The sequence below is a fragment of the Kogia breviceps genome, chromosome 19 (genome assembly GCF_026419965.1).
Source record: "Kogia breviceps isolate mKogBre1 chromosome 19, mKogBre1 haplotype 1, whole genome shotgun sequence".
NCBI classification, from domain to species: Eukaryota; Metazoa; Chordata; class Mammalia; order Artiodactyla; family Physeteridae; genus Kogia; species Kogia breviceps.
The window spans coordinates 39361993-39375115 of NC_081328.1; the positions used below are offsets into that span (position 1 = coordinate 39361993).

The window sequence follows — 13123 nt, forward strand, 5'->3', positions numbered from 1 at the left end:
TGAAGGACGGCCTGCAGCATTCTGAGCTGGTCAAGAAAGCCAAGACTCTATTTCCAGGCACAAGGCGATTAGATCCTCAGGAGTCAATCCAATTCAGCCCAATCTGATAAAAGTAGAGCTGAGCCCATCCTGATAAATTCTTTATCTGTGCCAGAGAAGTTCTTGGATCTGATCCTGCCCCAAGCTTCTTCCGTTCCAGTCCCAAAGCAGTAGGCACATTAAAGATGGACCCAACCAAGACCCAGAAGCTGGACACCAGGGTAGGACTGGGTAGTGCTAGTCCTGATGACTCACTGTCCTCGGGCCTCAGGGATGCCAAGAGACCACCCCTGTGCCACTCAGTGGAAGAAGGATGAGTAATTGCCAGCTTCCAAAACTGTCCTCTTGCCTGCCCCACCCACCACCCTAGGGCAGCATAAGGGGCAGGAGGAGGTTAAATCCAGAAGGTCGCGGAGGGTGGAGCCCTGTGGTGTTCAGACTCCCCCTCAGTGCTAGTAAAAGCCCAGAGTGTAGGCATCCCCAGAGGTGGAGCTCTGAGCTCTGGGGCTCCAACTTGTCCCACTGACAACACTCCCACAGAAAGGGTTTGTGTAAATAAGGAATTTTTGTGTGTGTGTCTTCTCTTCTACAAATAAATTAAGAAACAAACTAGAAAATTGTCTGCACCCATTGCAGCCCTTGGGTGTGGCGTGTGCCCTGTCCCTGCAGGGCCAAAAGGGTCCATGGTTCCCTGAAATCGCAGAGCAGTCCAAGTCCAGGATGGAGGCAAGAGGGAGGTCGTGACCTCTTGGCAAGCTCAGTCCTGCAGCTGCCCCAAACAGCCAGACTGTCCCTGGGGCTCGTCCAGGCCCGGGTGCTGGCTGGGAGGGGAGGTGTCTGGCAGGTCTTGGCATGGAGGAGGACTACTGCTGGGCCTCTCAGGGGAGGGGTTGGCCAAGTAGGCATTCACCAGCTGCATGATCTCTTCCACCTAAGGGAGGGCAGAGGTCAGAGTGTACAAGGAGACACTGGGTTCTCCTTTTTCTCATCCTCCATCCAGGCTCCTTCCCAAGGCCTACATGAGCTGCCCCCTACAATCCTTCCTTCCTCATCATCGCTCTCCCTCACTCACAATGTGCCAACCACACTTGCTTCTTTCTGCTCCTATAATATCCTAAGGTTATTCTCAGCTCAGAGCCTTTGCACTTGCAAGTCCCTCTACCTGGAATGCTGTGCCCCGAGATCTTCCTTTGGCTAGCTTAAGTGTCACTGGTTGCGTATCTTTTCCTGACCTTCCTACCTAATGCTATGGCCCCCTCCAATCACTTCCTGTCTCACTACCCTTTCCTTCATAGCATTTGTCACTGTCTTAAATAGTCTTTGAGGGGACTTCCCTGGCTGTCCAGTGGTTGAGACTCCACACTTCCACTGAAGGGGACATGGGCTCCATCTCTGGTCAGGGAACTAAGATCCCGCATGCCGCCTGGTGTGGCCAAAAAAATTAGGAAAAAAAAAAGTCTTTGATTCCTTGTCTAGTGTCTGATCACTGGCTCTGATGTAAGCTCCTTTAGTTTGTCTTTGATCACCGTTGGATCCCCAGGGTCTAGAGTTGTACCTGGCTCATGCTCAATGCTTAATAAATGTTTCTTGACATCCTTTTCCTTCCTTCCTCTTTCTACACCCTCTTGCCACTCACCTGGGGACTCTGCAGGAGGAGCTGGCTCTCTCCCACCCTCAATGCCAGGGTGTGGGGGCCCATTAGTTGGCAGGCGGCCACACGGCCATAGCTGACACTGTGAACGGGCTGTGTCTCACCCGGTCGGGAGAGGGACATGGCCTTGGCTCCCAGGCCCAGGCATAGCTTCTGTGGAGCGCCCCCACCAGGCTCCTGTGGACAGACAGGCAGTCAGGGTGGAAGGAGGGGACCCTGCAGCATTATTTTTGGTGTGGGGAGATGGCTGTGAGGAAGACGTTTCCTGGTCCCCCCCCCGCTATAATCCACAGCTCCACAGAGCTGAGGGGCCCAGGGCCAGTGACTCCTGGGGTTTGAGATGGGCAGCCGTGCTGGGTGCAGGGAGTGAAGTGACCCACCATGGGGGCCTGTGGCTCTGGGGCAAAGGTGTGGGGCTCGGGCCGCCAGAGTCCCCCTCTCCCTTCTCCCCCTCACCGTGCTCAGCTCCAGAACGTCATACCGAGCAGCGCCGAACCCTGGACACTGCGCCGCCAGAGCCAGGTATGCAGCCATGGCCTCAGCTCGGCCCATGCCCCGTAGCCGCTTCCAGCCTCCCAGCGCAGCAGCCGCCCTGCCGGCGCCACCTCCTCCCTCGCGGGCCACGCTTCCCGCCGTGCGGCCGGCCCCGCCGCGCCGGGCCCGCTCCGCCCGCCTCTTGGCCAGGCCCGGACTCCAGATTGCCCCGGCCAGCAGGGCGGCGGAGCGGGGAGGCCTGGGCACCGGGCGGAGAGGGTCTTCACGCGGCGGGGCCGGGGTGGGCATCAAGCGGTCCAGACGCGGCAGGGGCGCCCGCGGGGAGAAGTCTCGGTGCAGGCTCCGCAGGCGCAGCGCCGCCTGGGCGCGCAGCGTGTCGTCGGGCGGGGCCGGCCGGCCGCGCAGCAGCAGAGCGTGAGCCTACGGGGAGGCAGGGGTCATCAGCCCGGGAGCGGCGGGGTACCGTCGCGAAGACACCTCGGGGTGTGGAACCTGAGATGGGTTCGAGCACCGCCTCCCCCGGGCTTGCCATAACGACGAAATGCGATGGCCCAGAAAGGGAGGGGTTCAGGCTCGCGGGTCTTCGCTGGGCGTGAATGCCGGAGATCCTCACCTGCTCAAAGAGGAAGGGCAGTTCGTGACCGTCTGGGGACAGCCCCTCGGGGTGCAGAGGTCCGTGAAGACGCAGACACAGTCTCCATCCGGAGTCCGGCGGGTCCTCCAGCCCGGCTTCCTCTGCCGCCAAGCTGCAGAATAAAGAAGGCTGCGATGCGTCCGGGAAGCAGGGGCCCCCAAGGCGCGGGCCCAGGGGAAAGAGGCGGGGACAGATGTTTGGGGCGGGGCCCGGGCGGAATGGACAGAGGAGGCGAGCCTTGAAGCCTGACTGCAAACCGCCGGCGGACAAGAATCCATCTGTGAACCAGTGAAATTTACTGTGCCGGGCAAGTGGCAGGCGCTCGGTAAACGTTTGCTTAGGGATTGACCGAAGCCGAGAGGCGAATGGGCTAACGGAGAGCAGGGCTGGGGCTGGACATTTACTTCTCAAACCTGGTGAGCACGTCGGCCACGAGAGTCCCCCCGGCCAGGGCTCGCTCCTGGGCCCCTCGCTGCTCGTACAGCGCGAATGCATTGCGGCTCCGGGTCAAGCCCAGCCGCCCCACCAGCTCTCGAGCAACCTGGAGGGGTGAGAACATAAGAGGAAAGTCAGACCCAGACCGCGCAGGGGTCTTGCCAGTACTTCTGGAGGGGTCCAACTGGAGGGGCCTTTCAGGACCCTTAGTCCCGCCACACACAGCCGTTACCCAACTGATGACTCTCAGACTCGGGCAAACCCTAGGGCCCAGGCACCAGGAGAGCCAGGCATGGGAAGCTGGGAGGAAGGTTGAGGTTTCAGGGGTTTTCTCTGTGGTCTTACCTCTCCCGCCGTGGTGTGGGAGTCTATGGACACAGGGCAGGCACCAGCCCCCGGACAGTGCACGGTGCACAACAACTCCTGCCGTCGGCTCAGCGCCGAAATCTCTGCCAGCGAGGGCACCAGTTCCCGGCCGCGCGTCCGGCCCAGCGCTTTTCGTATGAAGCGCGCATATTCCGCCAGTTCCGAGTCCGGGAGCGCCTGCTCAGTCCTGGGTTAGGGAGAACTGGAGAGTCAGTGCTCCAAGGGCTTTCCTTCACTTCCCCCCTATTGCCTTCTTACTTTCTAGTTTATTTCGCCTCGCCGATTCCCTCCCCTTCAACTCTAAGTTCCTTGAAGGCAGCGCGGCCAGCTCTTCTGAATCTACCCCGATGCTCTGTATGGAGCAGAATTACTTTCTAAGGCCCCTGGCAGCTTTCTCCTTACTGCCTCCTCCCACTTCCCAAAGTTTCCATGATCCTCCTTCGGGTTGAAATCCAAACTCCAGCCGCATTCCTCTTTCCAACCTAAAAACCCTGGTGCTGGGCTGCATCAGCTCCGAGAAAAACAGCCGTTTAATAATTCTGCTGCCCAGAGTGGGAGCCTTTTTGTAATTCCTCCGCCCGCAAGTGGTGTATGATCTTGTAATTCCCACAAAGGCACTATGCTTGTTAACAGAGCCCTGACCTTGGGGCAAGTCCCTTCCCTTGTCTGGGTCCAAGTTCTCCATCTGCCAAACCCTTTGGAAAGACCTGCCATTCTTTTCCAGCCCCTTAGCTCCCTTGCCTTGGCCTTACCCCCACGCCTCCCCTCTCACCTCTCCAGATGCCCCAGGAGGTGCCCCCGTACAGGTCCGCCAGGCCGGAAGGTACAGCTCATGCAAGTGAGGAGCTGCCAGTACCGCAGGGCCGCGGGGTCTTGGGTAGCTGGAGGCCCAGGGGGGCCTGCGGGGCCCGAGGTCTGCTTAGCCAGCTGCAGGAAGAGCTCGTCTCGGAGCGCGGGCAGGTCCCGGCAGGTCTGGAGCACACCCTGCATCAGGGGCCCGGGGCGCCGCGCCCCCTCCAGGGCCTGCAGCGCCAGGAACAGCCGCACCGCCTCCTCGCGCAAGGGAGCGTAGCCCGGACCTGGGGGACGGCGGGGGCGGAGGGACGGTTTGGAGAGGGGACACAGAGCTGGGCCCTGGGAGGAAGGCGTGAACCGGGGGAAGGTCAGAGGGAGTGTAAGGGGACAGGGGTGGCAAGGAGGGGAGAGTGCGAAGGACAGGAAGAGTGAAGGGAAAGCAATCGTCCCCAGAGCCAAATTCAACCCCTGCCTCCCGGGAATCTCCCCCTCCAGATCCCCTAAGGCTGCACTTTGCGTTAGTAACTTGGAGGGTTGGACTATAAGAACACAGGGTCAACCTTCAGACTCTGTAATTGGGTACTGACAGCTCTCACCATGGGCCAGAAAACAGGTTGGACCGCGAGTCAGAAAACCAGGGTTCTTCTCCCAGCTCCCCTTAATCCCCTAGCTTGAGGACCTGGGCCTGTCACTATTCCCTTTTGGGGAGAAGTATAACCAGATGAGGTCAGCACATTCTCCCAAGGTGGTGGCTTTTCCACCACTTGTAAAGGCAGTATACCATGGTGTTGAGAGTATAATGAAAGAGCAAAATAGAGGGTGTAAAAAACTCATGAAAGAACATCAGTAGTCAGAATGAGATCCAGAGAAGGTGGTCAAAGGGAGCCTTTACTTTCTGTGCTGGCTTTCCTCCCCCTCTACCTTGGGTATCAGTCTGCTCAGCTTCTGGTTTCATCTTCATCCTTTGAAAAATGAGGGCCTGCGTAGGCCCCCTGAGGACTCCTAGATCCCTATCAGGTGAGGCATTCAGATTCCCCATCCAAGGGACTTGGGCCACGGCACCACTCACCTGGGGCACTGACTCCGTAGGGCAGGGGCAGGAGTGGGGCATACAGGGCCCCACTAGTGTGCCTCAGAATTGGGTTCCGTCTGTAAATAAGGGCCACCGCTTCCGGGTCCCCACAACTCTCCTAGAGGCCATGGAAATGATCAAAGTGATGGAGAAGGGGGCTCACCATGAACCCAGAAAGTTTATGGGTCCACCACCCTCCTCTTTCTCCATGGAGTTCCCTCCCTCGCACCTGAATGTCCCTGAGCAGCAGCTGGGTGGGGGTCTCCAGCGGCGCCTTGGAGGCTATCACTTCGCGCAGCGCCACCCCCCAGCGCTCTGCCTCAGCCTGGCGGGGCGAGCAGAGCCGGACGCTATGCTTCCGGCCAGACACGGTCACTGACCACAGACCTGGGGGAAAGAGAGGCCGCGGAGGTCAATCAGGGCTGGCTGGGGCAGCTACCTAGGGAGGTAGGAGAATCCCCATGAGGTCTCACCGGTCTCCTTGGGCCTGCGCTCAGGGCCGGTCACCGAGCACAGGCTGGTGAGCACGAGGCTCCCGAGGCGCCGCGCCCCCTTCCCGCTGCCGCTGAACTGGTCCAAGGAGTCCCGGGTGAGCAGGAACCAGGCTCGGCGTGGGGGCAACCAGGGCCGCGCCCCTCCTCCGCGGGGCTCGCGGTACAGCCAACCTGCGGGGAGAAGGAGGGAAAGGGGATCCTCAGAAGAAGACATTATCCCGTGGAGGATTGGGATTGGGGCCTCTAGAGCGCATGAGGTGGATCCCCACCTTTCACGACGACGTCTGGGTCGTCTTCTGACGGCCCCTTCTCCGGGATGAGGCTCCGTGTCTCCTCCCAGCTTTGCAGCCTGGGCAAGAAGGGAGCGAGGGTTGGGCAAGCCTGCCGGTCCCGCGCCCCGCCTCCAGGAGGCTCCTCTCTAAGGGCTCCCCAGACTGCGAGGGGTGCCTACTCCCCGGGCTGGGTACCCCTCCCCCAGGCTGTGGGAACCGCTGGGCTGTTCTGACCTCGTACCAGAAATAGCCCGGACCCCCCCCCTCCTCCCCGCACCCCCAGCCGGACCGCCCCCCGGGACCCCGGCCAAACCACAGCGTCCGGCGTAAGGCCTTTCCCTTATTGCACAACCGCGGGAGGGAAGCCGGTGAAGATGGGGGTCCCAGACCATGGGACGCAGGGGCTGAGTTCACCTGTCTGAGACTGGCCCGCTCCTCACAGGCTGAGTCAGCGTCACATCCAGGGGGCCCTGGGGAAACAGGCAGGGCGGCCCTCAGGCTAAGAACCCTCCTCGCAGGATGCCAGTGGCTTCTGGCCCAGGACAGCGCTGCTCAGGGGATTGGGGAATCAAGGAGTGGGATGGCAACTGTGACTGTGACAGTGACTGAGCGAGCTGAAGCCACTGGGCTCACCCCTTCCACCAGTCTCTACAGAACAGCCCAAGCTAAGAAGCCAAGACTCTCGCCCGGTCTCTGTGATTCTTTAAAGAGGCAATCAGGTGTTGGGGTAGAGTAGAAAAAGCACTGGGCAGAGAGTCAGGAGACCTGGGTTCTAATACCGGCTCAACCACTAACTCGGACCTACAAACTTGCTGAGAAACCCTGGCAAGCCCCTTCGAGTCTTTGGGCCTTAGGTTCCCAATCTGTGAAGAGGGAGAGGTGTATGAAGTCCCTTCTTGCTCTGGCAGTCGAAGTCACCCCCTCCTCATTTCCCTTCATTGGCAGGCGGGCGTTCAGGCTGGCAGGCAGGTGGTAGGCACGGAGGTGCATGAAGAGAAGAGGGACCCTTTCGGCATAGGGCTTTCTCCAAGAGCTTCTTATATCCTCCCACAGGGACCCCTGAAACTCAGTAGGAAGCAAAGACCCTGTCCTTTTGCTGGGGCTCAGGCCAGGCTGAAGAATACTCTCCATGGGAGGTACAGTCCAGGATTTTGCCCTCCCCCTACCACCCCCTGTGCCCTGGAACTTCTACTGTAGACTGGTGTCTAAGAAAGGCCTAAAACCCTACCAGGAGCCAGGTCAGGCGGGAACTGTGCCATGGTCCCATTGCATCCAGGCAGCTAAAGTCAGGAGGGGGAGGTGGGGGAAGGGGGCCAGGGACACCTGTCCCCAGGCTCCGAGGAGGGGGGCGGTGGTGGAGGTGGAGCATGAGGGAGGCAATGGCAGTGGTTCACAAAGCCGACCCTGCTCAGGCTGGAACCCTGGGGACGCCTGGGTCCTGTGCCTTCGGGGGCGCAGATCCTCTTATCTTCTGTAGGGGCTGAGAGGGGCTCTCAGCCACACCACCATAAGGGCAGGTGCTGACCCCTCTCTTAGACCAACTCCCCCAATGGCAGTCCCTTGATTCCCTCCCTCCCCGCCCCCCCTCTATATTTATCCGCCCTCCGCCTCCGCCAGGTGCTGGCGCCGGCCCCAGCGGCGCAGCCCGCCCCACCCGGGCACTGAGCCACCGGGCCTGCTGGGGACCCCTGAGCGGGGGAAGGGAGCCTGACCCAGGCCACAGCACACGCGAGTCTGGTTGCCCGGAGTTTGCTTGCAGGCGTGCAGGGCCATCAGAGAGGGGACATCAGGGGATGATGGTCTCCCACACCAATAGAGCCTCAGTTTCGCCACGGGGAGATTCGACAAAACTCGGGAGCCGAGTGTCCCTCACCATTCCCTCAGGGATTCCCCAGGAGCCTCACCAGGGAGGCCCTGAGTGTCAGGGTAATGACGAGGGGACTCGGAGAGTTGTGGCCCCCAGCTCCCTCTCCATGGGGTCCCCGCCACGAACCCAGGTCCCCGCGGAGGAAACTCCCGCATCTGGCCCCAGCGCTCAGCGCTCATGAATTGGAATCGGAGCGGACCCAGGTGTCCGAGCCGCCCAGCCGGCCTCGCCACATTCCTCGGCGCTGGCGGAGGCGGAAGGAGACGGGATGGGACGCGGGCCCAGCGGGGAAGGGAGAGGCTGGGCCAGGTCGGGCCAGGCGTGACGCCTCCCCTGCCTCAGGGCCCCCAGCAGGTGGACAGCGCCCAGCGTGCTGCGCGAGGCCCACAGGCACATCCCGAGGCGAGGCTGCTGCTTGAGCTCTCGGGGGCTTCTGGCCCCCAGGCAAAAACGTTTCCCGAGTCCCCAGTCCGCAAGAGCACGGCGTTTGGCTGGAGTCTGGGGCAAGATTAGGCGTGACGGCCGGTTGTAGTGAGAGGGATTGAGACAAGGCTTCAAACCCCCCGGGACTTACCCTCCCGCCGCCCGCTGGACTCGGGGTCCGGAGCTCAAAGGTCTCCTCGTCCTCGTCTTCGTCCCCGTCCCCGCTAAGCTCGCCGTCCCCGTAGTCCCGGTGCAGAAGAGTAAAGCCTCGACGGCAGCAGAGGAGCCACCACAATCCCCCGGGGAGAGGCATCCGGGCGAGCAGCCGGAGGATTGGGGTGCGGGCAGCCGGGGCCGAGCTGCAGGGGGTCGGAGAAACTGGCGGGGCTCCGACCCGAGGGGGGGAAAAGATGAGGAGGGAGGAGGGAAAGGGAGAGGGGGACTGGGAGGAGGCGGTGTCTGGCTCTGGGGTGCAAGGGGTCGTTAGCTAGAGCCTGCGGGGGGCTCAGAGTCTGGGCCCCCAGGGGGGGAGGGGGGAGGCGGGGGTGGGGGAGGAGGGAGCAATGTCCGGAGCTGGGAAGTAGTGTCCGTTGTAGTGTCCAGCCCTGTGGGGGGCAGTGTCCGGTGCAGTGTCCGAGGTGGGCAGTTGTCCAAGCTCCAGGGAGGGTCGTGTCCGGTAGGGCGTCCGGTGGCCGGGGCCCGGGCCGAGCGCGTTGCGCTCCCTGCAGCCCCGGGACTGGCGCGCTAGGGGCGCGAGCACAGTGCCGGGACCCCGCCTCCCCAACCCCCTCCCCTTCGGCCCCCCCGCCTTTTTCTCTCCTCCCTTCTTTACAGGGCTGTGTCCAGCTTTCGTCACAGCCTCCTCTGCCCAATCCCTGTGCCTGGCGCCGGGCGCGGCCACCAATCAAGCTACTGAAACCGCGGCGGGTTGCATCATGTGTCCCTGGCTTGGTGACAGCGGGGAGGGGCAGGGGAATAAGGAGGGAGGGGGCAATGCGATGGTAGCCACGCCCCCGCTTGGGAGGTCGGACACGGACTGCTAGGGACGTCACGGAAGCCCGCCTTCAGGCTCTTGTTTTAACTCTTGGCTCACCAACCAACAAATTAAAAGCACTTGAGCAGGAGCTTTGGAGACCAAAGTGCCCATAGGGCATAGAGAAAGGCTCCGACTGCTGCCCTCTGCACCCCTGTCTCGTCTCAGGGTTCCAGAGAAAGGAAAGAGCCTTAGCTACCTGCGCCAAGCACAGCCCTAGAGGTAGCCCTCCGCCCCTGGATGAAGGAGTCCAGTTCCGCGATCTGAGTCACCTCCTTTTGAGGTGAAGAAGCTGAGGCAGAGACTCTGGGACAGTGCAGACCAAGGCCGGAAATAAAATCTAATGTAGAGAGCACAGCTCACTGAACCCCAGCTGGGAGAGTTACTTCGGATTCTAGGGAATTCCGTGGTCTTCGAATGGAGTGGAGGCTTCTCGGGGTGACTATCCTGCGGTTCTGTGTAGGAAGGGGTTAACCAAGGCTCTAAGAGGACGGGGCGGGGCCAGAGGAGGGGCGGGGCCAGGGCGACCGCGGGCGCGCGCGTGCGTTGCTGACTCAGCGGCGATTCCTGAGATCACTGGTGGAGGGTTCCAGGTTGGCCCCCAGTGACTGGCGTGTGGGACCCTTTGAAGATCGGCGCTATGTCCGGGACTTCCCTGGATCCTGGCCCCTGGAGGCCGTGGTTCTTGGTCTCAGCCGCCGGAGACTCCGGGAAGGAAGGCTAGCACGAGCTGGGCGCGGCGGGACAGGGCGGGGACGACAGGCCACCGCCTCCCTGGAGACATCCCCGCCACGCTCCGCCCCTCTTGCCCTGGGTCCCCAGACTCCAGGCTGGAGTGGTCGGGGCAGCTTGGCTGACCGGATATTAAACTGCGAGAGTTGTCGCACGTGGACACCATCCTGCCTGTCGTGACTGTGTAAAACAAAGACCAGCAATCAATGTCTTTAGAAGCCATCCCAGCCTTGCCCTCGCCCCAGATGAGAGTGGCCTGCGCTGAGACTTCCTAGGGATGGAAACACCACACCATATACTCTCTTCCCTATCTGGATCCCAGGCCCTTGCCTGCAGGGAAGTTCTTTCCGTTGTCTAACCTCTCTCCGGCAGGCTCAGTACATTCCCTCTGACCCAGTCCCCAAGGAAGATGGAGAATGGCTGTCACCCCACCCCCACCCCGCCCGTGATAACCACTCTTTGGAAATTTGCAAATTGGAATTCTCTCCTTGGATTTTCTCCAAGGTGAAAAACTGCGACTCAACTTTTTAAATAACTGTTTTCTTTCCACCAGCGAACCTTAGAAGGGACTGTAGAGTGGTAACCGAATCCAACCCAAAACGGTAATCTCCTGGCCCCGTTCCTACCCCCACACGAGGCATAGGCACACACACAGTCCCCGACAGCCTCAGCCGGAACATTCCAGAGGCCGGGAACTCGGTACGTGCTAAGGCAGCCATTACTGGATAGCACTCTGGTTGTTAGAAAGCTCTTTCTTACACTATTTCAGGAGGAACGCTCGCCCCTCGTCGCAGCTTCCCCACCTCACCTCTGTTGGCAGAGACCGGGTGAAGGTGGAGGGGGTGTCAGTGCCTAAAGCTTCAGCAGACTCAGCAGCCCCTCACCCCCACCCAAGCTCTCAGCGCCTTCCACTCAGAGCCAAGCGCGGCGGAGTGCGAAGGGGCGGGGCCGGGGGGTGGGACCCACCAGCTCTGCCCTGCTGCAAATCACTTCCAAGCCGGTGACTCAAAAATAGTAACAGTTGTTGGGTTGCCCCTCATTTCCATGTTGTCAGTTTAATGTGCCCAAGTACAGAAGCAATTCCTGAGGTCCCTACCTCTTTCTCAGTGTGCCTCACCTACTCCTCCTTCCCACTACCCTCCCTGGAATCATTTCCTCAGCCCGCCCCCCTCGTCTTGATTCGCAGCCCTAGTAGTCCCAGAAGGAGATACTGTTGGTCTCCGTGGGAGCCGAGCAGGAAGAAAGGCGGGGCCGGCGGGGGCAGCGGCCGCGGTGGTGAGGCCCTGGACTGCAGCCACGACCCCGTAGCAGCCTCCGCAGGTCCTGGCGGAAGCGCAGGCCCAGAAAGGCGTAGAGCACGGGGTTGAGGCCGCAGCGGACGAGGGCCAAGCCCCCGGTCACCAGCAGTGCCAGATCCTTGCGCTTGCTGGCGGGGCAGCTCCGCTCGCGGGCCGCCAGGAGGTCGGCAGTATCCAATAGCAGGGCGAGACTGTAGGGCAGCTGCAGCACCACGAAGGCAGCCACCAGGGCCACCACGACGCGCAGCGCGCGCCGGCGCTCGGGCCCCCTGGTGGCCAGCAGCGTGCGGCCCAGGAGCGCGTAGCAGGCCGCCATGACACCCAGCGGCAGCGCGAAGCCCAGGACCACCTGCGCCACGGCGCTCACCCCTTTCACCGTCTGCGTGAGGCCCTCGGGGAAGATGAGACGGCAGCGCCGCTGGCCTTCTCGCTGCCCATCCTGGCTGAAAAGGAGAGCAGGCAGCGCCAGGAGCAGTGACAACAACCACACGATGACTGAGACCAAGTGTGCACGGCCCGGCACCGGGGGCCTCGGTCCAGCTGGGAGGGCCCGCGCGATGGCCACGTAGCGGTCGGCGCTGATACAGGCCAGGAAGAGAAAGCCGGCGTGGAAGGAGGCCGAATAGAGGCCCGAGACGGCGCGGCAGGTGACACTTCCCAGACTCCAGCCCTGCAGAGCCCCAGCTGCAGCAAAGGGCAGGGTCAGGGCCAGCAGAAGGTCGGCCAGGGCCAGCTGGAGCAGGTGGGCGGAGGTGGGCGAGCGGGCAGCGCGTCGCGCCGCTAGGTGCGTGGCCAGGACCAGGCCATTGCCGGCCAGACCCAGCGCAGCCACTGTCAGGGAGACACTGGGTTGGAAGGCCCGACTGAAGGCCTGGACATCGGCCTTGTAGCAGAGTTCTGGTAGCGGCTCAGCCGAGTATGCCTCCTCATCGTCCCCGGAGTAGGGGCCCCAGGAGACCTGGGGAGGCCAAAATGAGAAGAGAGACCTTATGAGGCATGCCTCCACCACACACCTCCCCCTCCCACACATGCATTCCAAGCTGGGGGCTCCTGTGTGACCAGGTACAATGGTACAGTACCCGGGGAGAAGACATAAACTCTTCTCCACACTCTTCTTAGCACACTCTCAGACAGGCCTTGGCTTCCCTTGCACCCCTCCTGCCTCTACATCCAGCTTCCACAGTGACCTTGAGTGAATCACTTGCTCTTTCTGGCTCTCCAGTTGCCTAATACATAATGTCGAGATTAGAAATCCTAACCAGCCCACCCAGCAGAGTTGTTTGAAATCAGAAAGATAATGAATGTGAAGCATCTGTGCTCTCCATAGGCCAAGTATCTGTATTATTAATAAATCTTAGCGCTTCAGTTCCTCTGCAGCGCCCTCTCCTGGAAGAACACCCACGTGCAGACTTTGCCTGAGACCTGGTCCCTGGACTCCATGCTTGGTCTGGAGAGGTTTTCTATGTCTCCTTTCCCTTCTCCCCTTCTCACCCACACCTCTTAGCCTCCAGTACAGG

General features: G+C 61.3%; 2 protein-coding genes across 5 annotated transcripts; both read right to left on the bottom strand.

Moving 5' to 3' along the window:
* Window positions 1-585: 585 nt before the first annotated feature.
* On the bottom strand, window positions 586-9285 carry PLEKHH3 (pleckstrin homology, MyTH4 and FERM domain containing H3). Of its 4 annotated transcripts, none has more exons than XM_059048233.2 (13): window positions 8695-9285; window positions 6668-6723; window positions 6251-6330; window positions 5961-6152; window positions 5717-5874; window positions 5485-5605; window positions 4393-4699; window positions 3600-3807; window positions 3233-3360; window positions 2799-2931; window positions 2147-2605; window positions 1676-1867; window positions 586-970 (listed from the first exon to the last, which is right to left on the bottom strand). In XM_059048233.2, exons 1-13 carry the CDS (start codon window positions 8854-8856, stop codon window positions 797-799), a joined length of 2370 nt encoding a protein of 789 aa, XP_058904216.1. In that variant the 5' UTR covers window positions 8857-9285; the 3' UTR covers window positions 586-796. The 4 variants fall into 4 exon arrangements, 2 of the variants coding, with proteins under 2 accessions (XP_058904216.1, XP_058904215.1); XM_059048232.2 differs by having other exon boundaries at window positions 3224-3360; XR_009332600.2 differs by having other exon boundaries at window positions 882-970; window positions 2172-2605.
* Window positions 9286-10097: 812 nt separating this feature from the next.
* CCR10 (C-C motif chemokine receptor 10) lies at window positions 10098-12966 on the bottom strand. Its single transcript, XM_059048282.2, has one exon. The coding sequence runs from the start codon at window positions 12634-12636 to the stop codon at window positions 11497-11499; it is 1140 nt and encodes a 379-aa protein (XP_058904265.1). The 5' UTR covers window positions 12637-12966; the 3' UTR covers window positions 10098-11496.
* Window positions 12967-13123: the final 157 nt, after the last annotated feature.